This window comes from Sipha flava, unplaced genomic scaffold, assembly GCF_003268045.1.
Source record: "Sipha flava isolate LNK unplaced genomic scaffold, YSA_version1 277_pilon_pilon, whole genome shotgun sequence".
Classification (NCBI taxonomy): Eukaryota; Metazoa; Arthropoda; class Insecta; order Hemiptera; family Aphididae; genus Sipha; species Sipha flava.
In genome coordinates, this window is record NW_020272943.1 from 565,188 (window position 1) to 591,249 (window position 26,062).

Genomic DNA, 26,062 nt, shown 5'->3' on the forward strand with positions numbered 1-26,062 from the left:
TTCGAAAACGAAACAAAATAATATGCAAACACACGTGCGGTGCGGTACTACGACAGATACGCGAACGCAAGACGGTGACCTTGCGCGTCGCTGTACTTTACACTCGCGCGCGCGCGCAAACTGATTGAACCAAATTGAATGGAATTATTTGCGACGTCCGACTCACGTAATAACGCTATAACGTTACCGCGAGCCGACGGATGGAGAGGCGGATAAATCGACACGGAACACGCCGTATTTAATGCGTGTGCGTGTCCCCCACCCCCCCAAGCGGCTAAGACGATTTTGAAAGAGAGAAAAAAAAAACAAATTGCTCGGCTAGGTCATCGCGTAGGTAAACGGATCCCGTCAATTTCTCCGATTCGCGTGCACCGTGCACACTCGCCCGCCAAACCGTTCGTTGTCGGACGAAAAACGCACAAACCGTCCGAGCCCAGAGCGTACCGGTCCTGCCGGACATGCTGCACGCCTTACACGCCGACACTTGAGAGGCACATCGACGCGCCAACGTTCCGCGTACCATTTCACATTAGTAAGCATAAGAATATTTGATTTTTAAGTTCAAACGGTTTTCGTACACTCTTGTTTTGCATTATCACGTTAAAAGGCCCCATACGATCATATCAGTAAAACGGTTTTCTACCCACCCCCGATTATTATTCTGCCTGCTGTTCGATCCGCGCTCGTCGAACGACGACGATGTCGTCAATACGTTTTCAAAACGAAATCCACTCGCTGCAAGAATACTTTACTCGCTTCACTCGCCTTAACGCAGATATAAATGTTAGCCCCATCATAAGCAATTAATCAACAACACATTACTACTTGTTACAACATTTTTGTTAGGGCAGACGACTTGTAGCTCTTAAAAAACACTAAATATGCGAGCGCTTAACAATTTTTTTAACGATTTAATTTAAAATTATTAATAAGATAGATAGCTTTTAAGATAATTCAAAACAATTACATAAATATATTTTATACCATTGCCAAAGAAGCAAAATACATTTTTCTCGATCTTCTTATCGAAACCATAATTTAATTTCAATTGATTTACTTTTTGTTAATTTTATATATCGTCTTCTGGCACTTTCGCCTTATCGGTGATACTCGATCGCTTCTATGAAAAACATGTGTCCACGGACATTCAAAAACCATAGTATACGACAAGAATTTAAAAATATATAAATCTTTATCCAAACATTTTGGCTTTTTATGGTTTGAAATGAAAACGTCGGTGGTGTGGAAAAAATTGATTATAAGTTAAATTTAACTCGAAAAGTATAAATTGGTGTATAAAAGTGTAAAATATACCCTGAAAATAAAAAAAACTTAAAATATGTATGTATATGCAAAATTAAATTTCGAAACTAGCTTTATGAAAGCATGAAACGTATTTGTTTCGTACTCTGCTATTTCTGTGACTGTGCAAAACAAATAGGCAAATGCTACAAGTCCTCTGCCTTAATAGTAATGTTCAGAATTCGTAAGTTCATACCTTTAAAAACGCATAAATAAGCATGCAATAATGCACTGACATTTGATAAAATATGCATTTATATGCAATTCATATGCATTGAAAATATTAAACTATGATCTATAAGCATTTTTTTAAAATAATAATAATTATCCATTCATATTTTTAAAAGTTACATTTTATTAAAATTATAATAGATAAATACACGTTGCGACGAAAATATAATACAATATTGTAATGCAAATATCAATAGATGGAGGAGGGTGATAGCGGTGCACAATAACATTGTTTTCATGGTACTGCTTTTAACTTATAAAACTCAATATCATACAAAAATAAAAATACTTAAAAAATACTAAGATTTTGTAAATATTTTTTTCTTAACTTCCACAAAAACTATTTTGCTCAATTTACAAAAAATAATATGCGCTAATAACTCAAAAAAGTAAATTATATGCCAAATATGCACAAGACATGCTCTATTGAGTTTTAGATTTTAATAATTAATGTTATGAAATGGATTTGTTTCACATTTAAGATGTTTTCCGATGTAGCGAAAAAACCATGTAAATGCATGAACTTTACGGGTCTTGGTAATGTCCAACAGCCATTTTGGACCGGTTGTTTTTAAACGTTAAAATATTGATACAGGCTCTTAGCATTAATTAAATTTTTGAAATGTGATAGTTAACCAATGAGTTTAGATGCTACAATACCTTCGCGACTTTCGATATTGATAAACAATATAGCACCATAAGGATTTATCGACAATCGACAATCTGACGGTAATGATTTCGTTGCTCCAGATGAAAAGAGGATTTATTCAGAGGCCTATCTATAAAATAATGGAAACGCTGCAAGCACCAAGAACACCAAATACTTTACAAACCTGTATATCTCTTAAAAAAAAGAATATATTTGCTGTCTTTGTACATTTCATTTGTTCACTTTAAAATTCTTTCCATCGACAACTAACCCCTCACTAAATATTTTAAACAATATACTGATTGTGTGTATAATATTTATGTAGCTTTTCCAAAGAAAAAAAAGTGTTCTTTAAGTATCAATTATTTTAATTATGCGGTACAATTTAAATTAAAATTAAAATTTTCAAATGTCACTGATCAATACGATATCAGCCGTTATACGTACTTGAATATAACATAGTTGTACGCTTACTATTTTAAACTATTTGTCCGTTACGCAATATTAAACTGAGCAGAATGTTTTAATTTCGAAATCCGTCAGGATTTATCCACTATATGGGCCATAGAACATGTCGTACTTACGAGTATTCAACGTACATACGAATGTATATACATTAATATCGTGTGATTTTTACTTGTCATTCGGCAATCTTATTTTTATTACATATTTTTGATTCCACAGAATAGATAACATAAATTTATGTTAAACGCATAGATAATAGAGTAATTCTAAACGCAGATAATTATTTTTATATTTATGGTTAAACGAAACGCGAGTTCCGAACGAATTCGTCCAATGCGATAAACGAAAACATATCTCTTTGCTATGAAAACAATACCTATTGCATTGCACACGTGATACCGAAAATCCGTAATCAAAAATCTTATCAAGAGTCATGTATAAGATTACGAATATTCGAGTTCGTGTAATCGTACCTGAAGAATAGGTTTTCATACCACGTTTTTTGGGGAATATTCCATCTAATATTTTAATATTTTTATAACTTGATTATAGCCATCGTCTTTTTATGTTGCAGTGTTGAATTTTTTTTTTTTATGATAATTCATAATTTACTGCAAGTCAATGGGTATATACGTACACAGAGTGTCGATTTGGCTCATGATTAGGTTTTCGGAAAACAGTTTACAATGGACCCCAAACAACATAATATTAGAGGAGATTCAATAAATATTTACTAAAAATATATTTTCTCATGCTACAATTCGTCATTGTTTTTTGTTTTTGTATTTTTCCAAAATCAATACTATCGAATTATCATTGTGTTCGTATATGAGACCGTTAACAACACTAATCTCAATTTTTCAAAGTATTTATATTTGTTCGATTTTGATCAAGAGAACAAAAATGTATTAACTATAGCGGTTATACCTAGTTCTATTTAATCACGTCAACAAAACTTCAAGATTAAGATAAGAATAACATAATTTTAATTTAATTCAGAAAAAAAATTATCATGATTTTTCATGTTAGGGTGGTTGCTTGGAGCCATGGAGAGAATTTAGGAAAGTTTCGGGAAGTTAGGTGACCCACAATTAATATTTGTTGATAAACTTGGATTATTGAAGACTTTTTATAATTTTTAAGTGTGCTGACTAAGTTGGAGTTAACACTGAACTAGCAAATACCCCATTTTTCACCTCCCCGACAAATTATGCCACTCTTTTACAGCTTTACCGGCTCTTTTACAGATTACATTTTAAATAATTACGTTGACGATGATATTGCAAAGTTTCCCTCCAAAATTCGGAGTGACTTTACACCAAGCGCTAATCGGATCATTAACAGTTGTAAAAGTTTTCACGCAATATTAAATTAATTTTTTCACTCGGGACATCCACATATTTTCGTTCTTGTTGATATTCTTCTCGGAATTCAGTCGGACACAAACATAGAATTACGAAGCAAAGCAACAAAACCATGTAAAAGGACATTGGAAAACAAACAATTTTTACGGGAGCGGATAAACAAATATACAAATAAACTGTGAGTTTGAATTTTCGACATCGGTGTCGTCTCAGTTTAGGGACTCGACTCCGATAGCACAAAAGTATTTGTGGGACTCGATTCGATTTCACCGCCTCCACCGTCCTGGCGCCGTTTTCCACACCGTGGGCAATGATTAAAAAATCGTCGCGTTTGGTTTCGTTTGGATTTCTACGTGTTGACCTGTAAAAAATACAGCCCAAGGTCGCGCAGACATCTAACAATGCTCGAGTCGTCGTACCTATTCCTACGCGTGCGGTGTTCCACAAACGTTGATGAAATTTCCAATGATCCCGAAATACGTGTGCGGCTATTATTTCCGTCGTACGCGTCTTTCTATTGCGTATCAATTGATTTACGTGCGATATACATTTATTTATTAATAAAGTATGTTATACACATCATGTATATACGATCGTGGTATTGTGTATCCTTTTCACGTGAAAAATAGTCCATTATTATTGCGTCAAAGCGATCTTTTATGTGGTTTTTCGTTTATCACGCCGGTCGTAAACCGGCTCATATGCATTATTGTTGTTTATTTTACGCGGGCAGTTAATGTTTTGTTTTGGTATATGTATATTTTTTTTTCACATCAAACGTATATATTTCCAAAACCTTGAAACCAAAATCTTGAACTCAGTAAACAAATTGGAAAGAAAAATCATAACACTAGATTTTTTTTTTTGTTGCACGCGTAAAAGGACCATTTTGAACAGTATCAGCAGCTAGTTCGAGATAGCTCGCGCTGGAAACGTTTTCAAATCCATGTAAATAATCTATAATCTTGTTACCTATCCGTTTGCTTTACACTCGCCCGCACTAATAAAATAGTTTACTGTAATGAAATAAGAATAATCAATGTTTACGATTCCTTCGCACTAAATTTGCATTCAATTAATTTTATAAATGAATACCGATTCGATAATGATATTATATAATTATATCATAATATTTCAAATAATCTATTATATTTTTTGGTCAAATAATTGATTTTTTTTTCATAAAATAGTATAGAAACCATTTACGTGTTTAAAATCCGTTTTTTACAATATGTATTATATATTATACATAAGTACTAAAGTTATTAATGATTTAAAAATAATTATTTATGTATGGTACATAAATATATTGGTGTTCACAATATAATATTCATTGTTGAGTATTTTAATTTTTAATGTCGTTGAGTGATTGACCAACTTGACCTATTTTATATATTAATTCATAGTACTCATACTGTATACTTTTTATTTTTTGATTTCACTAAATACCACCTGTTGTTATGCTGAAACTCATGAATGCATACAAAATGGTTGATTACGCACGTAAATTTTCTTTAAGACCCGATTGAAACTTATCATTTGACATGTTTCCAGTTCTCTAGGACTCGTTTTGGTCGACGATGATCGATTATCTTTATAATTTCGTCACTACTTCCGTACATTATTTGACCGTCGTTTCAAAACACAAAACAAGACATAACTAAACTTCTAATCACGCTACAATGTTAGCGTGTGTCGGTATTTGATGTTATGTCATCAATAATTGATAACAATTATTGTTCTTCGACCGGTCCGATATGTTTTCGTGTTCCATTTATGAACAATATCTATGCAACTAGGTGAAGTGCACTTTAGCACCTCCGAATTCCAATTTAGCATCCATTTTTTTTTTTTTATGTCCATCTACAATGCAGTGAAATACGAGTATCACGAATTTATTATTTTCGGTAATTTTAACATCTCCCAAATATTTTTGGCTCCAGTCGTGTCTACGAACGTCTCAGCGACGCGCATGACACTAACCGTAATACGCGAAACCGGCAATGCCGTATTTCCTATTAAACACTATACGCTAGTGCTTAAGGCGACAAATAATTTTTAATACTACATTTTTATTATACATAACTAGAACTAAAATAAATGCAACTAATTGTAAAATGTTTTTTATTTCATTAAAGCCGATGGGTACTAGGCGCTAACTATTTAATTTTGAATATAATTTAAAAATGAATAATTTAAGCGTTTTTTTACTGACATGTTTTTTATCATTTTATATCGTATTTTTATAATAAAGTTCAAATGCTTATATATGTATGCATTTTATAAGAGTTACATATTCTTATTTTACATCATTAAAATTGTATGCAATAAAGGAAACAACTATAATCGTGGTTTAATGGTTTAATAATATTTTTTTGACAAATATTTATATTAAATGGCGGCAATTTGTTTAGTACTTAATCCGGCACTGGTAGCCGGTGTGTGTGTGTGTGCGCGGCCACAATAACGGTCGTGCGCGTTTGATTCGCGAAGAATTATTTGCGCAACAGAGCACCGCAGGACTCATTAACGGTTAGAGAGGATGTGCTGTCGGATAACAGCCGTGAGGTGTACTGAACGTATTGTTTCACCGTCGTAATAAAAACGCTATCACTTTCACGGCGCAATAAGAGTTCAGCATTCGAAGCTACGTCGGCCAGGAAGCAACGTGACCATTGTTGAAACGATAAGAAACGAAACGCGGACGCGTCCAACGATTTGACATTAATTATCCGCCGGTAGCCGTTCGATTCGTTGCCGCGAAACGATTGGTTTTCGATTTGACGTCATCAATCCCGTTCCTGTAGCGGTGTTTTTTAAAAATTCGTTACTCGTTCATTTCCCGATCATCTCGTAATCGTACAAGTTAAACTCAAACTATCAATTACAGACTTAAGGCTAAACGATGAAGAACGCAGTTGAACGTTTCGCGAATTTATTTAATAAGTAAAAAAAAAAAAGAACGTTTTTAAAAATAAAAATTTCGCAGTATATTATGATGTTCAAAATTCTATCTTCGTATAATCCCGGTGTTGCAATGGTCCCATTCAAAACATTATGTATTGATATTGAATTATTTATAAACGGTATAAAACCGTCAGCTCAATCTTTAATTAAACAATACATTTAAGTTTGACTCGTGATATAATAAGCTAGGTAAGATGCACAGTTTTATTATACGCTTAAGCTTCTCTTCCGCCATCCATCACTTCAACGTTGCAATATGGCACTGGAATTTCGCCATTTTCCGTTGATTTATAGTATTGTGATAAGCACAGACTCTGATAAATCGTAAACTGTTGTGTCAAACTAGTTCCTATTATAAATTGTAGAAAATCCACTTATTTAAAATAATAATATTTACTAAAGATTAATAACATGATTAATTTGGACTAACACTAATTTAATAGTTAATTATTTTTACTAAAAATAAAACAAGATACTCGATTATCGCCAAAAAAGTTTGAAGTCTTGATAATAGGCGAACCAGTGAAAAGTGGCGAAAGATAAGCGCCATATTTGCGCAACATACCTAGTTTGTTACATCATAGTTTGGATGAGGTAAAAATGTAAAATACCTAAAAATAATGTGTTTGTTCGTTCTACAAACAGTAAAATTCCTTATATTAACTTATTTATACTATTTCAAAATAAATATAAAATATGTTATTATACAATACGTAAACGCTAAACCTAAATATACTACTATGTTGTACAACTCAATGTACTAAATTCAAATAAGATATTTGTTTATTAATAAAAACATGGCGAATTTATGGTTTGAAATTTTTGTTTCGTTATAAACTATTATCGGTTTATCGTTGCATTCGTTTAATTCGGTAACTGCGTACACGTAGTGCAAACGTAACTTTATACTATTTACGTGCGTGTTCCGTGATTACGATGCATGTGTACCTTTACACATTATTTACACGTTTCAAATTGTGTGTATACTGTTGAAACTTTCAATAGTACACACGCATAATATTTCATTGTTTTTTAATTCAACAGATTAAACGCACTGCAGTAACACTAACTTGGTACTCAACTCGTCCGTGATGTTTTTGTTAATAAACTAAATATTCACATTTGCTTACGTTCGTTTGAATCCGAGGATTTCCCTCATTTCACTGTTTCCTAATTCGTGATTCATTTTAATATTATGTAACTTATATATTATTTCCAACGTATGACGTTAGTTCGGCTATAATTTTTTCGTCCAGTACATCAAAAAAAAAAAAAAAATTACGATGATAATCACGGTGGTTGATTTTACGCAAACGGTTGATCCGTAGTTTGTTACGTCCAGAGTTACGATACATTTCAGTTAAAATATCAATTATATTTAGTATGTGTAGCAAGCCTGGGCAAGTTAATGATATTTTTTTTTAATTTTTTTATAAATTTTTAAAAAATTACTCAAGGTTCGTAGAACCCTGAAGTAATCTTTGCGGAACTCCACGGTTCCGCGGAACACAGTTTAAGAAACAGTTTTATAGAGTAGACAGTGCCTATATTGTATCTTTATAACAAATTAGATAAGAAATGTATACTTTATTAATTTCACCAAAACAATTTGTAGTTTAACAAAATTGTATATCCACACTATATGTTAGTATGTAATGAGTCATGCTCAGAAATATATACCATATAAATTAAATACGTCCAGTGCAAATATTTACATACATACAATACTATACAATATGTTTATATTTTTATTGATTTTCTCAACATGACTCAAGTAAATACATTGCCATTATTTATTAAGAAGGTAAAAGTAATGATTCTTATATATTTCTTAAGTAATTAGTGCAGAAAAATCTAGGTATTTGGTTAATTGAATCAACATCGGAAATCATAAATGGGAATAAATTGCCATCGAACCGTCAGACATAGGTAAATATTTTAATTTACATTTGAATAAAAATTATACCATTCAACAAAGCTCCATTTTAACGGCACGTGAAGTTATTCAATTTTGGGTCAAGGCTAATATACCAACTAAACAAGAATATCATATTTCTAAAATAATCAAATAAATACACAAAAAATGGTTCCATTTAAAAAAAATTCACTAAGACGCTCCGATATCCAAATAATAAATGAAAATTAATTTATAAACAACCTTGACAATCTTTTTGATGTAGCACATACAAATGCATTAAATTTAATTACTATAGAAGAAGACAAGTTGTTTTTGTTAGCTCAAAGAGAAAAGAGACGGCATGGACATATGGGACCAAAAGATATAAACTTGGTTAAAATCGAAAAAAAAATGCATATAAACAAATAAAATATTAAATTAATTAAATGAAAGAAAACGTAAAGAGCGTGAAAAAAAATTTGAATCAACAATTCGAGAAGAGTTAATTAATTCTTCTTCATCTAGTGACAAGGAAAGTGACACCAATAATATTTAATTTGAACAGTCTAATAAAAAAATCAACTTTTCCTAAAAAAAGAGCAAAAAATTTAGTTAATTCTACCTTAACATCAACATTAGATAGAGCTAATATAAATAATAGAAATGTAACATTTGTATTAGCAGCTGTTGCTCAATCGATTGGACAAGATATTACTAATATTGCTTTAAACAGAGGATCCATACGATGATCTCGATGTCACCATAGAGAACAAATTGCTGCAGATATAAAATTTTCATTCGACCAATCCGTTTCACTAGTAATTCATTGTGATAGAAAAATCTTACCAATATTAACAAAAAAAGAACATGTAGATCGTCTTGCAGTTATAGTTTCTGGAAATGTAAATTTAAACCTTTTAGATATTCTACCATTATTAAGATGTACGAAAAAATTAATCTCCGAAGCAGTTCATTATTTAATTAATAACTGGAACTTATTAAATCGTATTCAATTTATGTGTTTCGATACAACTGCTAGCAATACAGGACTTATAAGTGGTGCTTGTGTGTTACTAGAGAAAAAATTAGGACGACATTTTTTTTAAAATTGGCTTATCGGCATCATATTTTTAAGACTGTTGTGGGAAAAATGTTTGATTATTTAATGGGTCCATTAAATGGACCAGATATTGCGTTGTTTAAAAAATTTTCAAATTCTTGAACCAACATAAATCAAGAGGCATTTGAAAATGGTTTGATTGAGTTAATTTCTATCACCAAAATTAAATTTGATAAAGAGTGAAATGGTAAAATGTATATTTAATCAATTAACTGAGTGTCAGTCTCGTGAAGATTACAGAGAATTATTACGATTGAGTTTCTATTACCTTGGAGAAGAGCTCCCAGAAAAGAATGGTTTTCAAAAACCTGGGGCTTGTCATCGAGCTAGATGGAATGCCAAGATAATATATTTTTTGAAAATGTTTTTATTTCAGTCGCAATTTGAATTAAAAGAAACAGAGGTATCAAATTTAGAACATTTTACGTTATTTATAATTATAGTATATTTAAAAGTATAGTATACTTCTACAGATGCTTCAGGTGCATCACTAAATGATTTAAATTTCTTAAAAGATCTGAATATTTACGAAAATTCAAGTAATGGAATCTATAAATTAGCATTAAAAGTATTTTCAGAACATTTATGGTATCTTAGTGATACATTAATTGACTTAGAATTTTTTGACTACTGAGTTTCAGATGATATTAAGCTCAAAATGGTAAAAGCTTTAAATAAAAGTGGGACTGATAACCTTGAACATAGAAAAAACTCCCAGAAAATCTTATTTTAAATAGTGAATTATATGACTTTGTTACAAATAATACATACAATTTTTTTACGACTATTTATTATTAAAATTCACTTTTTAAAAACTCATCCAAAAACTTGAGAAAATAACGACGAATACCTTGATGGATTTGAAAAAATAAAAAAAACTTGAATTGAAAAATAACGCATTTATGACATATATATATGACATTATATATATATATATATATATATATATATATATAGCATTAATGACATAATTTAATGGAACTCTTACCAATAAAGAAGGATAACAGCAGTACCTTCTTCAAGTCATTAAAAAACACAGACAAGAGTTTCCTAATTCCAAAAAATCAACTTTATTAAGTATATGATTTATTAAAATATATATATTTACATTATTTTTCATCGAAAAAATTGTAATGACTTCTTTAATATATAATTAGTATATTTCAAATAATTTAGTAAAATTAATTAAATTTATTTTGTTTTTTTAATTTATCTCATATTTTATAGTTATAAGTTACTTGAGTGACCACTTAATGTTCGATTAATTACTTCATATTCTCAGGATACCATTTATATACCATTTAAAACAAATTGAGAGCATGAGGTCATTAAAAAATAAAAAAAATATTTTGAGTGCCACCCTAATATGTATCTACGCAGCTAAATGATGTGTTGTTAATTGAAACATATCTCTGCTTCCTATCACCGTTTCATATTATTTTCGACGGTAAATTTCCGAGCTTATGACATATATACCTATAATTTTTAAAATACAAAAGTGTAGATATTAAAAACAAATAATAACTTAACAATAACAAACACGTTTCTTTTTATGGCATTTTTCTTTAAAGTAATGATAAGTTTCTATAACAAGCAGTACTCTTTATGCATTGTATAATTTTATACTTTATACTTATTTGAATTCTATAATAATTTATAATTACGAAAATCCGATGATATGTTTTGTCAATATTAACTATGACATTACACTAAATGTAAATTTGGAAAAACGATAATATATCCAAGTGCAAAACATAATTTATTATTTTCTATCGAAAAATCAAAAACTAATACTTTTAAAATTATTTACAGAGCAATAGGTAATAAAATTATTAATAATATTTAATAATTTTAACAAGCCAGTCCCTGTTTAAGAAACATTATTCATAACATTTTAATCGATTTCGTTATTCCAGCTCATCATCACCTGGGTTCCTAAGTTCATGCCCTAAAAAATGCCTAAGTAAGCATAAATTTATGTACTTAAAATTGGCAAAATATTGTTTGAAATATGCCGTAAAAAGTTAAAAAATATGCATTTATATGCACTAAATATCTAAAACTATGCGTTTAAAAAATGCTTACTTGAAAAAATCACAAATAATTTTTGAAATAACATGAATGATCTATTCATTTTTTTATAGCTATATTTTTTATTTTTTTATGTCATAATTAAAAAAAAAAATTGATTTTATATACTATTTAAAACTATTCTTGAACCTTCATGAACTGCGTGTAATGTACGTCTTTTTAATTAATTTTAAATCTGAAACTTCTGAAACAAATTTATTCATTAAATGTACGAGTATCAAGAAGATAAAAAAAGAAAAGATAATACGATTTCTATTCTTAATTTTATATATATATTCCATTTAGATTTTTAATAGATTCTAATATGCCCGATAAAATAGAAATATGCCAAATATGCAAAAACATGCAAAATAAGAATTCACATATTTAACCATGGTCCTTTGAAATGGATTTCTATGTCATTTGGCATTAAATACAACTTTGCAAGATTGATATGCAAATGCAAAAACTTACGAGCCCTGATCATCACCATAAAAATTACTTCTAATGACTAAACTACGGGCATATTTATTTGCTTTCACGTTCGGTATATCTAAGTTTCTAAGTGTGATAAAGGTAACAGCCAAAAAATATAAATGTGGTATAAAATATTAAATTTTTCAATGCAATACAGTATATTTTTTGTTTCATACTTATACCGTGAATCCTTTACGAGTTCGCACGATATTGATGGTCATTTAGTTTCAGTGCTCAATAGCTTTATTTTGAAATATACCAAGAGTATATGATTAAAAAATAATAATGATAACAATTAATTATTATTGATTGTGAAATATAAAATAAAATGTATTTATTCTCGTTGTGATGAATACGACAATTTATTATAATAATTTATTATTTATTATGAATAATTTACTCTGTGAGTACGTTTAGCATGCAACTTTACAGCATTGATCTAACTGTTTAAAGTAAAGTATTATTAATAATTCCCACATATTTTATCATGAATTAGAATCTAATAAAATGTTTATTGTAAACGATATTAAGACTACGACGTCTATTTTCGTGTCTCGTGGTGTCAAAATAAAATATAATTAATTGTTAGCAATATTAGTTTTTGCGTTTAGACACTAGACTTAGATATTAAATATTATATGGAATAATACATTATTATAAATATTACAGTACATACATTATTCTATATAGTTTAGAACATAATGTAGAATATATCAATATAATATAAAAACCATTTTATTTATTACATTGAGAGTGTTAAGATAAAAGTATTAGTTGTTTATCAAAGTATATATACCATAAAACGTATAGGCACTTATAAAATATTTTACAGTGAAAAAATTTTAAAATTATATCCAAATAGCCGGAGAATAGAGATTACAATAACCGAAAGCGAATGAAAGTTTAAATTAAATTAAATAAATATATTATTTTTCATTATTAAAACTGTGTATTCACATAAAAATTATTTAAATTCAATCGAGTAATTTAAAATTAAAAATAATAATATTGTATTGTTGAAAAATTAAAAGTAATAATAATAATATTTTTATTTATAGGAAGTATTTTTACAACAGTAGCTTTTATAATAATTAGACTAGATAGCATAACTAGACATCCGAGTAAAGTTAAAATCGGTTTATTTATTGAACATTTATCTTTTAGTACATAAAATAAGTTTTTTTCTTTGAGAACGTGGAAATATGCAGTAACTCGGGTTCTAATTTTAACGTTTATGAGTGATATTTTATGAGTGAGATTTTTGTGATAGAAGAGGTGTACACTTCTATTTTATAAGTATGAAGATAGAATTAGTTGTTAAATTTCTTTATACTTGTGAGAAGGGCGTTAAAAGATAAACTGGAACGGAGTAATAGAATATTTAAATTATATTATAAATTTAAAAATAATAGTTTCATTATTATAATATTATCATTAGGGCTGGCTTAAGTGACAATAATTTACAGACTTATTTTGATTGTCTCAATTTGATGGGATGCTGAAATGTTAATTTTAATGGATACTTATGGATGCTTGAGATGTTGATTTCTTTAGCTTAAATGTCTGGTACGTTTGGTATCCAATAGAGTTATTCTGGTTGGTTCCATGACGGAGTGTACATGTCGCAAGAGTGTGTATTAGGTTATTACACATAAATGTTGAATGGTTTTTGTCTGCAAATTTAACACAACGTAAGTTGTGGGAACAGTAAGCTATTGTGTGTTCGTATAAACTTGACAGTTATGAAATTACGTTGGGTTGCGGCGTTTAAACGAGGTTCTTATCGAGTTATATTTTGTTTGTAATGTTGGCGTGATAGTAAGAACATCGCTATTATAGCCAGTTTAAGTGAGATCGATGAAATAATAGCGTTTCGTTTTTGTTCGATGGTGAAGGACTCGACAGTGACTTGTTCAACAATGAACCGTATTTCATCCATAGTGCTGCACTGATGATATCGATATGGTTAGTAAAGTGTAGATTATGTAATACTATATTTTTATATGGTTTTGCGGTTTTTGGCTGTTTTATTTTTCAGAAAAGTGATAATTTTGAGGTAAGCATCAGGTATATGTGCTTTTACTTAAAAATAGTAAATAGGCGATTAATAGAAAAATTATTTTTGCCACCAAGTATGTTGAACTCTTACGGAAACCCCAGGTGATCGGTTTTTTATTTTTTTTTTTTTTTTTTGGTAATGTTGAGCAGAAACGCAAAAATGACGCTATTGATGAATTTTTCAACTGTTAGTTTATGTTATTTTACAGACTTTTTCCGTAGTCTGGATACTATTATATAAAGTAACGAGAGGTTGTAATAAGATAAAGATGGATGTATAGATTTGTAAGAGGGTGAACGAAGTGGACCGGTGTGTTTTCATTTGATAAAGGCTAGACGGATCCACCACCATCAGTCATGCAAATGATTGGCCGGCATATAACGTTCGAAATCGCACAGCTCTGAGTTATTCAGTAAACACAATTATTTAATGAAATGTGTGCGCAATTTGTTGTACTATAGTATATTGATTTTCGTTTCGCTGTATGGCGCAGAGAAGTGATTCGTTTATAAAACGATATCAAATTCATCAGAGTCGGACAGAAGTACGTCTGCCTTAAAAGTAATTATAGATGCAAGGAGCGAGCTGTACAGAACGGCGTATTAAATAAAATACGAAAACAGTCTGTTCGTCAATCCGAATAGAGTTGTTAAGGTTTTTATTCTTTTTTTCCCCAATATGTTTGTTTACTCTTTCAACAGTGCCGGACGACACGAAACAAGAACGTTCGGACAAGGAACGCCGTGCCGACGACAATAGGACGTCCGCGGAGATGGAAGCCGATGACCCGGTGCACAAGGCCCTTGGCGACTTCGGCTGGTGGCAGTTCTGGATTACCCTGGCCCTGTCCATGCTGAAGTTCCCGATCGCCTGGCACCAGCTGGCGATCATATTCCTAGCGGCCAGGACGCCATTCCAGTGCGACATCGACGACGCTACTGCTCTGCCTAACGTCACGGACACTCGGTGCACGTCCCGCGATCCGATCACGATGGACGTCGTGCCGTGTCGGAGGTTCGCCTACGACCGGTCCGTGTTCCAAGAGACCATCATCACTGAGGTTTGTGCGTTCCCTTCTCTGGGGCTGATAAGGGGCACGGGGGCACGGGGGCTCGGATTGCAATGTGCGTTTCAACAAACAGAGGCGTATTTAGACTTGCATCCAGGGGGGCATCTCAAATTTTTTCTTTAATTCAGGTTCAAAATTTACCAGTAAAATTATAATATTTAGATAATATTTATATCGGGTAAATCCTTAATATTTATGTTTTTTTTTTTTTAATCTAATGCTGAATCCACTTAGAATCGACATTTGTATAGTTCTTTTTTAACACCTGTATGTGTTTTGAAAGTTACGCTTGTGTTTTATTTGATTTTTCACTAAGTATAGACCCGACAAAAAGTCCAATTCAATATTCACAGCCACGCGTAATTTGATTTCGTTATAAAAGGATCCACATTCAAAAAATTTGAAATCTGTATCTCACATATAACCAATTCCATAAACACGGATTCAAAGGGGGCAAATCGCCTCTCTATCCCCCTAAAATACGCCCATGTCAACAAATGTAAAAGTACGACTTCTTAAAATGCGGTTCTCATCAATATTCGTTTGCAATCAGTTGTGTTATCGAACGCGTTTTTCTTTTATTTTTATTCAAATCATTACTCCAGCAAAATTAACATATGTTAAAAATTAGTACATTTTTAAGTTCGATTATCCTATCTATACTAACGGCCATGTGGTTACGACGCAGATATTGAAGTACGTTTTTACGGGTGAAGTTTTATCTTAAAACTAGTATATGGTATAGGTAATCTATAATAAATCTATAATAAATATATATTATGCACGTGATTCAATTCTAGCAGTCAGCAAATTTTAAAATATTTTTTGCGGTACATTGCATAACCGATGAATATCATAAAAACTTTCAAAAAGTTTTTGTAGATATTCTTCCTCAAAATATTTACGACTACAATAAGACTCAATCTAGTAAAATAGTCCAGGAAAAATAATTATGCTTTTTATGAATGAAAGAGACAAAATATTCTGAACATCTCCATAATCATTCGAAATCAGCAAAGTTTTTCGTTATAATTGCACAGCGTATAGATAGATTGATAAAATGACGTGATAAACTTATTTCTTAAAAAAATAGTTCTATTAATAATATAAAACAGAAAAAACGAAAAAAAATTATTATTAAATAATTAGAATTTATGAGAAAAAAGTATCCAACTTACATATAATGTATAATTGAATATTATTCAATATATAATTAAACATTGTAAATTAAAAATGTGTATATTTATTTATTTTAGTAACAATTAAACACAAAATAAATCTAAAAAAATTGAGGAAAATTATTTATATTATCCCGTATTTCAGTATTATTATTATGTCAGATACTTATTTCTACGCGGATGTGTCATGTGATCATTTTTTCCATCGGAAATCTGGTGTTATTTAATTTTTCATACAACTTGGTTTTTGTTCTATTCGCAGTGGGACTTGGTATGTGGCAGATTCCAACTATCCAACATTGCACAGTCAGTGTTCATGTTGGGAGTACTCATTGGCAACGTACTCTTCGGTATGTTCTCAGACAAGTACGTATACATACACATTAAACACTCTTAGTAAATCATACCGTTTTACGTCCAATCTAATGAAATGCGCTCATTAAGATATTATTATAAAAATCTAAAATTCATAGATATAATAATTGAATTTAAAATTAAATTTGTAATTTTACACCATACAAACACAAATACCCAATACATTATGTTTAAAATACTTGCATAAGTAATGCCTAACTTCTTTAAATAAATCAATAATAATAATATCACTGTCAACATTTTATAAGAACATAATTTCCCTCTATAAAATTCAATTCTAAATTAAATTCTTTATCATCATATATGTACTATACATTCGGTAAGAATTAAAAATAGTCGAACTTTGTTAAATTACACAACTCAAATAAACGATCAAATTTAAAAAAAATATACTAATACAATTGATTTTAAATTATCAATAGTTTTAGTAAATTATTATTCGAAAAAAATATTAATACGAATATTTTAATCTTTATGTTTCGAATGTTCTTATCTGTACAGTATTATGAGTACTATGAACAAGCAACGGGTGTTTTGATTCATTAAGCTTCAGTTACTTATACTTTATTTTAATATATAAACCTGTTCATACTGTTCATATGCAATGAGGAGTACATCGTACGTTAAGTTAGTAAATTATAAGAACGTATTACTCGTATAATAATGTATGATTTGTAAAAGAACATTAAAGGAGACATAAATTAATTATTAATTAACTATTTATATAAATTTGGAAACAGTTTATTAAAATTCTTGAATCTTACACTATCTCAAATTGTGTTGAAAAATATATGATAGATTTTTTTACTCATTTTTTAACACATACCTGAGTAATAAGATAAAATAAAATAAATAGTAATAAAATGAGCAGCAAGTTTATATACTTGTAAATATTCCTACTTTAATGTAAAATAAATAACATTACTTGAATACGTTAACCGATTTTTTTTTTTTTTTTAGATACGGTAGAAAAATACCAATGATGTTCGCTATTGTCTTGTTACTTGTTGCTGGAGTTGGCACATCACTAGCTCCTTGGTACGAGCTGTTCCTGCCACTTAGGTTTGCAACCGCATTAGCCATTGGAGGTCTAATGATTAGTAGTTTCGTTTTAAGTGAGTGCTACAACAAGCTCATAAAATTTTTTAAACATATTGCGTGTAGTGCAAAGTGGCCCGGACACTTAAAACCCCATTTTTTACTATAATTCAACTTCGAGGTATATTAACATCTATTACAGGAATTTAAATTTCGTAATATTTATCCATAATATTGATTGTTATGTGTTTGTCTCCCGTGCCACTTTTTTATTGTGCAAATAGCAACCTTGTAAAAAACTAAAAAGATATTTGTTTGGGTAATTGACCATGATTGTATGGAAAAATAATAACAAACAACTCGGTAGTGAACTACACGTGTACCTACAATTGTTTGTTTTTAAATTTCGGGAAACTACAATAATCGTCCAACCCACTGTTTAGTGTAATAAGCGTTCTATTTTTTAATAATTTTCGTTGGATATGATAATGATAAATAAATAGATATCTAATAACAACATATTTGGTAAGCTAATAATAACTCTTCGACGGATCGTTTGAAGGTTTTAACAATGCATAATACAACATTATTAAATAATAACCATATATTTAAATAGTATAATTGTTTGATTGTTATTATTGGTCAGATAAATAATTACTTTGCGTGTCATACAATTCTAATACTTATTACTTTATAATATAATATCATTATTTTGAGACCATTAGATTCATTCAAACATCATATGCATATTAGAAATAATAGGTCTTTCATACCATGACATCATAAAATCGCTACGGCTATTGCTGATCTTAGCGTGGCCTTTAACTATTTTTCCACAACATTATTGTCTTGTCAATCAATTTACTAGGTCAAATTTCATACGCCGAGTGTTTCAATTAATCGTAGGTACAATTGGTGTCAAGTGTTTGTTTATATTGAATTATCCGTCCGAAATGGTAATTCGAGCGAATATAAATCGGTTTTATTTTTGTTTTTTTATTTTAATTAACTGATAATTCACATCCATTTGGACGATTAACGCGATTATATTTAGTTTGTAATCTATTTGTAAATTCAAATCAATAAAAAATATTTAAAATAGTGCGTTAAAAAATACATACACCCGTAACATTTACAAAGGATTAATACAACGTTTACGTTTTAATTCGAGTTAGCTTAAAATATAAAAATCGTCTATTACCATATATCAAAGAACAGCGTAGAAACTTTATCGTTTTTATTTTTTTTATTTTTTTTATAACTCGAAATAACCACCATCGTTAATTGTTACTGTATTTTTGTTTTCGAATGGGTATGTTATTTATAACGTAGCGATGGAAGTAGTCGGTGGAAAATGGCGAACCGTGGTCAGCACATTACATCACGTCCCATTTAATTTGGGTCATATGAGTATGGCTTTAATCTCGTACTTCATCAGAAACTGGAGACAGTTTCAGTTGGCCATAACTTTGCCGTCATTGTTCTTCTTCACGTACTGGTGGTGAGTATTGGTATATACCTACTTTTGCACGATAAAGCACTGATAGCCGTTTGGGAAAACGCCCGCGGCAAGTGCGTTAAGTATAAGCATAATGCGTAAGCATATGCGCGTACGTACAAAATCTGATGAGAATTAAACTATACTTTGCGAAAAAAAAAAAGTATTTTCTATAAAAATAACATGGTCAACTGATTTCATGTGCGAAAAATCAAAAAATATTAATTAGTAAAACCTTTACAAAACAGAACCGCATAATCCGGATATTGGATTTGAAATATAATAATTTGAAACTTTAAAAAAAGATCTTACTATGCATAACTTAATAAATAAAATAATATACTCAACATTGTGTACATTTAAATCTAAATTTTTTATTTCGAAATCCGAAATTCATAGTCTGAAATCAAAATACATTATTCAAGTAAGTACGTAGATTGATTGTAAAAATCGGATTCAAGAATTGGATCCAACATTTGAACCGATATATTACCTGTAGACTAATAAATCTGGATAAAACAGATCAAATCTGAAATTAGGATTGCATAATAGTTATTGCTATGTAGTCTCGGATTGGCCATTGTGTTACTTAGCACTAATATAAATTACCGCCCGACATAGCTTCACGCAATTTTTTACGACTTGAAATATTTTATACAGAGAATACGAACATTAAAATCAACGATATTTATTTTGTTTCTTCGGTTGTACGATATAAATTGTACACACGATTTATGAACAATCAACACGACGGTATAGATTTTAAAAATCAGCTTCGGAACCCTATAAAAAAGTCTAGTATTTTGTACGCTTCGCACGCGACACGTTTAGTGCGGTAGGCATACGCGAACGCAGGGTGAGTTTCGGGTGTTTGCCCCATCCCCCTCATCTCTGGAAATAACAGCGAAAACATTGACAGACAAACGGTTCGGAGTATACGAATGCGATGAGTGATCGTTTAGAAGGTAAACATGGAATTGGTTCTCGAAAAAAATACTTTCCACTATACAACCGTTCGAAATGGTTCCCAAATAAAATTATTTATCAGTTTATCGGTATAAAACTCACTGTTACAAGATACGTATATGTATTTTTCAGCCACTTCAGAACGAACAACAAACTGTTGCGAATTGTTTCATGGAAAACTGAATTCTAGATTTTATTCCGTCCACCCAAATATTTTTTTACTGATTGGACAATTAAAAGCGGTGCGATGCGAAACATATATAAAACAAAGAAACTCACTTAAATTAAAAAAAAAAATTGCTGAAAAGTAAAAGTGTATCGATTAAAATATTAAAAAATTTAAAGAGGGCCAAATTACGAACCTACAGTTCGTTAAAAATGTGTGTTGTAAATTCATACCACACTAATTTTTTGCTAATACTATTTACCTATTACGACTTATCATTTTATAAAAATTTGAAAAGTTAATTTAACAAAGTTGTATTATCGTGAAAGCTTGCGGGGGATGCAGCCCGTTTCGCCCAAAATAAACCTTTTTCGTTTCACCCAGATACCCGTTTCGACCAAAATCATTTTAGTCGTTTTCAAATTAAGTTGGCAATAGTTTTTTAAATAATATAATACATAATAATATTAAGTTAAAATTAGTTAAGTATTACGACTATTTAGTATAAAACTATACTTCTGAGGACAGTGTTTTTAGTCCAACTTTATGGGCATAAAATTCAGCGAGTATACAATAGCTCACAACAAATGTGTGTGAATTATTTCACTCGTATTTCAATAATAATTTTTATTCAAATTCTCTGTCAATAATAAGCTGGTTAAATATTATACGCAATGAAATCCAGACAGAAACTTATATCAAAATTAATAGTGTTGAAATTCCTAAAAAACTTAAGATAAAAAATGAAGGAAAGACAGGGATATAATTAAAAACGTATACTTTTATATAGATCTGGCGAAATTATGAGGTATGAGTTTATAAAAAGCATGCGTAGAAATTTTAAAAAATGATAATTTTTGTAAATGTATTTTTTTATGACTTTTAGTGAAATTTAGTAAAAAATAATATCATGTAAATTGTAAATTGTTTAATGATTTTTTTGTACTATAACTGTAATAATGTATAATTAAATTTAAATATGTATTTTATAAAAACTTTTCCTATGACTTTTTTTAAAAATAGTTAAAATAATAATAATAATAAAAATTAATAACAGTATATGTATTATATTATTTAAAAACCATTTCCAACTTAATTTGAAAACGACTAAAATGGCTTTGGTCGAAACGGGTATCTGGGCGAAACGGGTGCCGCCCTTTGCGGGAACCAATTCGTATGTCACCTGTAGACAACCCTGGAACCAATTCGACAACTGTGAACCGATTTGTAGTCGTTCTATTCGAAGTTTCCCGCGATATCCGGAAGTGAAAGAGTAGACCAACAACGTTTTAAATCGTAATTCGCTCGTACGTGGCACGTGGCGATGTAAGTTTTGCACGTTTTATTTTCTTTTTCATTTTTTCAACCTCCCCCCCCCCCCCGGGCACCGAAATTTTTCCTGCATTCGCCCTGCCACGACCACGCCGCCCTCCTGCTGCTGTTAAACGTGACCACGCGCTAAACGCACTGCTCACCCATAGGATAATTCCGGAGAGCCCAAGATGGTTGCTGGCCGTCGGCAAGGAGAAGCAGGCGCGCCGGACACTGGCCGTGGGGGCGGAGCGCAACGGCCGGAAGCTGGACGGCGAGTTCGAGAAGTCGCTGCAGTGCGCGGCCACGGGCCACGGCACCGGGGACGAGGGCAAGGGCAACGTTTTCGACCTGTTTCGGACGCCGAACCTGCGGAAGAAGACGCTGGCCGTATTCTTCAACTGGACGGTGTGCGGCCTGTGCTTCTACGGGCTGGCGCAGTACATGGGCGAGATCGGCGGCAACATATTCGTCAACGTCGCGTCCTCCGGGCTGATCGAGCTGCCGGGCGCATTCCTGTGCATATATCTGATGGAGAAGTTCGGCCGCCGGAACACGTTGCTGTCCGCCAACCTGGTGACAGCCGTAGCGTGCTTACTGATCACGTTCCTGCCACAGAGTGAGTCTTCATCAATGATTTATCCCAAAATTAACCCCCCCCCCCCATTTGTATGCTTGTATTCCATAATTTTTTTGCATTGTATTTATTTATTTTTAGTTTTTAATTTTTTGTCGTATAATCTGAAATGTATTTATGTGTGCATGTGTGTGTGTTTATGTGATTACAATTTCGATATGATTTATAGTCTTAGGGATTGTTCCCATGTCAGCGGTGATGAAAAACGACTCAAACTCAACTTCGCGAAGTTTTATACTATATTATTATTTATTAAAGGTGTATTCAATTTAAAACCACACAATTTTCTTTAACACGTAAATATGCCTAAGATATAAAAATAAAAATTCTTAATTACTATCGTAAGTTTTTGAAATCATTGCTTAAATCAAGTAATTTTTACACGTATAACATTGGCGGTTAAACCCTCAATACACACACATCAGCTCTACAACGTCAGACGACTATTTGTTAATTATCATTATCTCGTTAAGTGATCATTTTATTTTTAACTTCGGAGTTTTACTTAAATGTTCTTTACTACGTTGTTCGCAATATTAAAGCTTCACACAGTTAATAATAAAAAAAAAAATAAAAATATTGTTGTGATGTCCTTCGAACACTTAAGTAACTCGGCTCTTACCAGGAAGTGCGTATGTAGTTTAATCTGTAGCCGGTATTTTTTTTTCTTTTTTCTACACGTGATCAAATTTTAATTTCACGCATAACATTCGTACGCATGCATACTCACAGATACTTCAGTTATTACATACTTAACAGGTATTCGCAGTTTCTGAACTTTTTATTTGACCGACCTTGGCGAATTACAGAAAATAATGCAGGTCACATGTTACCTATAAGCAGTGTGAGTGTAAATTTCGATTATCCGTTAACTTGTGGTATACGTTGCATCCATATTATTTTACTAATGTCTTAACGTGTGAAGAATATGCACGTGCACAAAAAGAGCCCGGTATTTTTAAAACATAATATAAATAACTGATTTTTTTTCAATTATTTTATTCTATCATGGCAATAATTAGGTCCCGTCGGTAATCGACTTATACCTTCATGGTATATAAAAAACTGTCGATCTCAGATAAAAAAAAATTGAGAAAAAGAGAAGAAAACACCAATATTTATTGATGGTGCCTCCAGACCGAACCACCACGATATTACATAAGCACGATATAATATATCGATATAACATATATTATAAGTTATACCTACAAATACAATTTACCGCGACCGTATTGTGTTTCTACGCGTGATATTTAATACAAATTACAGACTCAGAAGTTGAACGCTACAAGTTCATACTGGCGTCGTTGGGCATCGTCGGATCGTCGATAGCTTTCCCGACCATTTATTTGTTCAGCGGTGAACTGTTTCCGACGGTCGTGCGCAATGTCGGAGTGGGGTCGGCTTCCATGTGCGCCAGGATCGGTTCCATTATAGCTCCTTTCGTTTCGTCATTGGTACGTATGAAATACATATACATTACACTGCCTGTACAAACGTTAAACACAAATTGTGGAAGCAAAAATACAACTGACGTACAGCGAGACTCCTGTCGATGCACAAATAACCGGGTTAGGTTGTCTAACCAGGCCTCGTTTAAAGGGTAAGTGCAGTGCGCCAGGGTCGTGAAAAAGGCCCGGGGGCGAGGGAAAGTCAGAGGCACTGATGCCTACGTTCAAGACTCGAGTATTGTTTCGATCGAAACCGAAATAACTTAATCAAATAGTTTGCTTTCACGTTATGTATTATCGCGAATCGATAAATTTCCATTTTCCGAAGATAAAAAGTACCAAAAACTGTAAAGGGGGTAAAGCAATGGTCGATGTTCACCTGTAGCCAATATCATCGTTCCAAGGCGGCGAGCGTAAGTCAGGCATTGCCCAGGTTCTCGGTCATGGACCCCCCCCCTAGGGCGTTTCACACTCACCTGGTGCTCACGGACGTGATCCGTGATCCATCGCTTAGAGGTTTCACTGTACGATGGTAACGGGTGAAGGATTACGGTTACAATCAACGTTAACGCGGCGACGGTTTTGCAGGGAGTGTTTCACGTGTACCTGCCACCCATGGTCTTCGGCACGTTTCCGCTGGTCGGCGCTGTTCTGTGCCTCCTGTTGCCGGAAACGAGAGGCGCCCAATTGCCAGTGACGATCGATGATGGCGAACGCTTCGGACTCAAAACGTACGTATGAGCAACACGTTATTTGTGCGGCGGTGGGGGATGATCGTTAGCACCTTTGCTAGTGATGCGTTTCCGTGAGATAACGGTGTCGCGGCCCATGTGCTCAGTCGTTTGCCAATTTGTACATATTTGTTTGTACACTTTTTTATCGAAACGAACCAACTTAATATATGCAGCGACTCGTGAACAACACGTATTGATAAAATTATTTTTCCGTTTCAGCAAACCACCAACCAAGACTCCGGAAAATGGAACGCAAAATGTCGGATTCGAGGCGGACGAACAATTGTGACGTAAAAAAATTCGTGTTTTAACCATAGGTACACGATGTACATCGGCTATGGAACTATTATTACTACTATTTGTTATTATATATTTGTATTATATAATATAAATACGTCCAGTTCTTCATCTTAAAATATCCAAAAAAATTTTAATAATCTCGGAAATGTTCATTCTTTTGTACTACTTCTCACACTGTTAACAATTATATTTTCAGAGTCTGTATTTTTTATTGTTTACAATTATAAACGGCCTACGTTAAATTAACATAAAACTTATTTGATTTTGGTTCGTAAAAATAGTGAATTCATTAAGTCTTAAAATTACCGACTCAGTTGAAATAATTATACTTATAAATGTAAAAAATATATGAGAAGGGATCTGCAAGCACTCGAAATAAATATGATTTATTTGAGAAAAAAAATGCATTATTATATAAAAAAACGTAAATTTAATTAATACCTATAGTTTTATATTTTATTATTTTTCTTCTTCAGCGTGGTTTTTGGCCTTCAAGACCATACCGTCCAGCATATTTTCTTCCAGCTTTCTCTTTCTAACGATAATACCTCTTCTGGCTTAATTTGTCGCACATCTTCTTTTACCCTATCTTCCCATCTCAATCTTGAGCGTCCCAATCGCCTTTCCTTCTGAGGCATTTTCTAGTATTGTTCTCAGTAGCGACCCTTCCGACTACAGGTCATATCGAAGGTTATTTGTTAAAACCAACGCTCAGCGACAGTCGAATAAAATATAATA

The 26,062-nt window shown here is 31.7% G+C and overlaps 1 protein-coding gene across 1 annotated transcript; it reads left to right on the forward strand.

The window, feature by feature from the left end:
* Window positions 1-194: 194 nt before the first annotated feature.
* Window positions 195-25,706, forward strand: LOC112685454 (organic cation transporter protein). Its single transcript, XM_025557352.1, has 9 exons — window positions 195-532; window positions 15,303-15,661; window positions 17,111-17,214; window positions 18,184-18,338; window positions 19,594-19,762; window positions 22,373-22,821; window positions 24,109-24,296; window positions 24,879-25,021; window positions 25,244-25,706. Coding segments are annotated over exons 1-9 (1,638 nt in total). The 5' UTR covers window positions 195-531; the 3' UTR covers window positions 25,314-25,706.
* The last annotated feature ends 356 nt before the right edge of the window (window positions 25,707-26,062 follow it).

What these genes read in the sequence shown, in the direction of transcription:
- LOC112685454 (XM_025557352.1), top strand. An exon ending in AAGAGACCATCATCACTGAG is followed by an intron (nt 15,662 to 17,110) that starts GTTTGTGCGTTC and finishes TTCTATTCGCAG; the next exon opens with TGGGACTTGGTATGTGGCAG. An exon ending in GATCACGTTCCTGCCACAGA is followed by an intron (nt 22,822 to 24,108) that starts GTGAGTCTTCAT and finishes TACAAATTACAG; the next exon opens with ACTCAGAAGTTGAACGCTAC.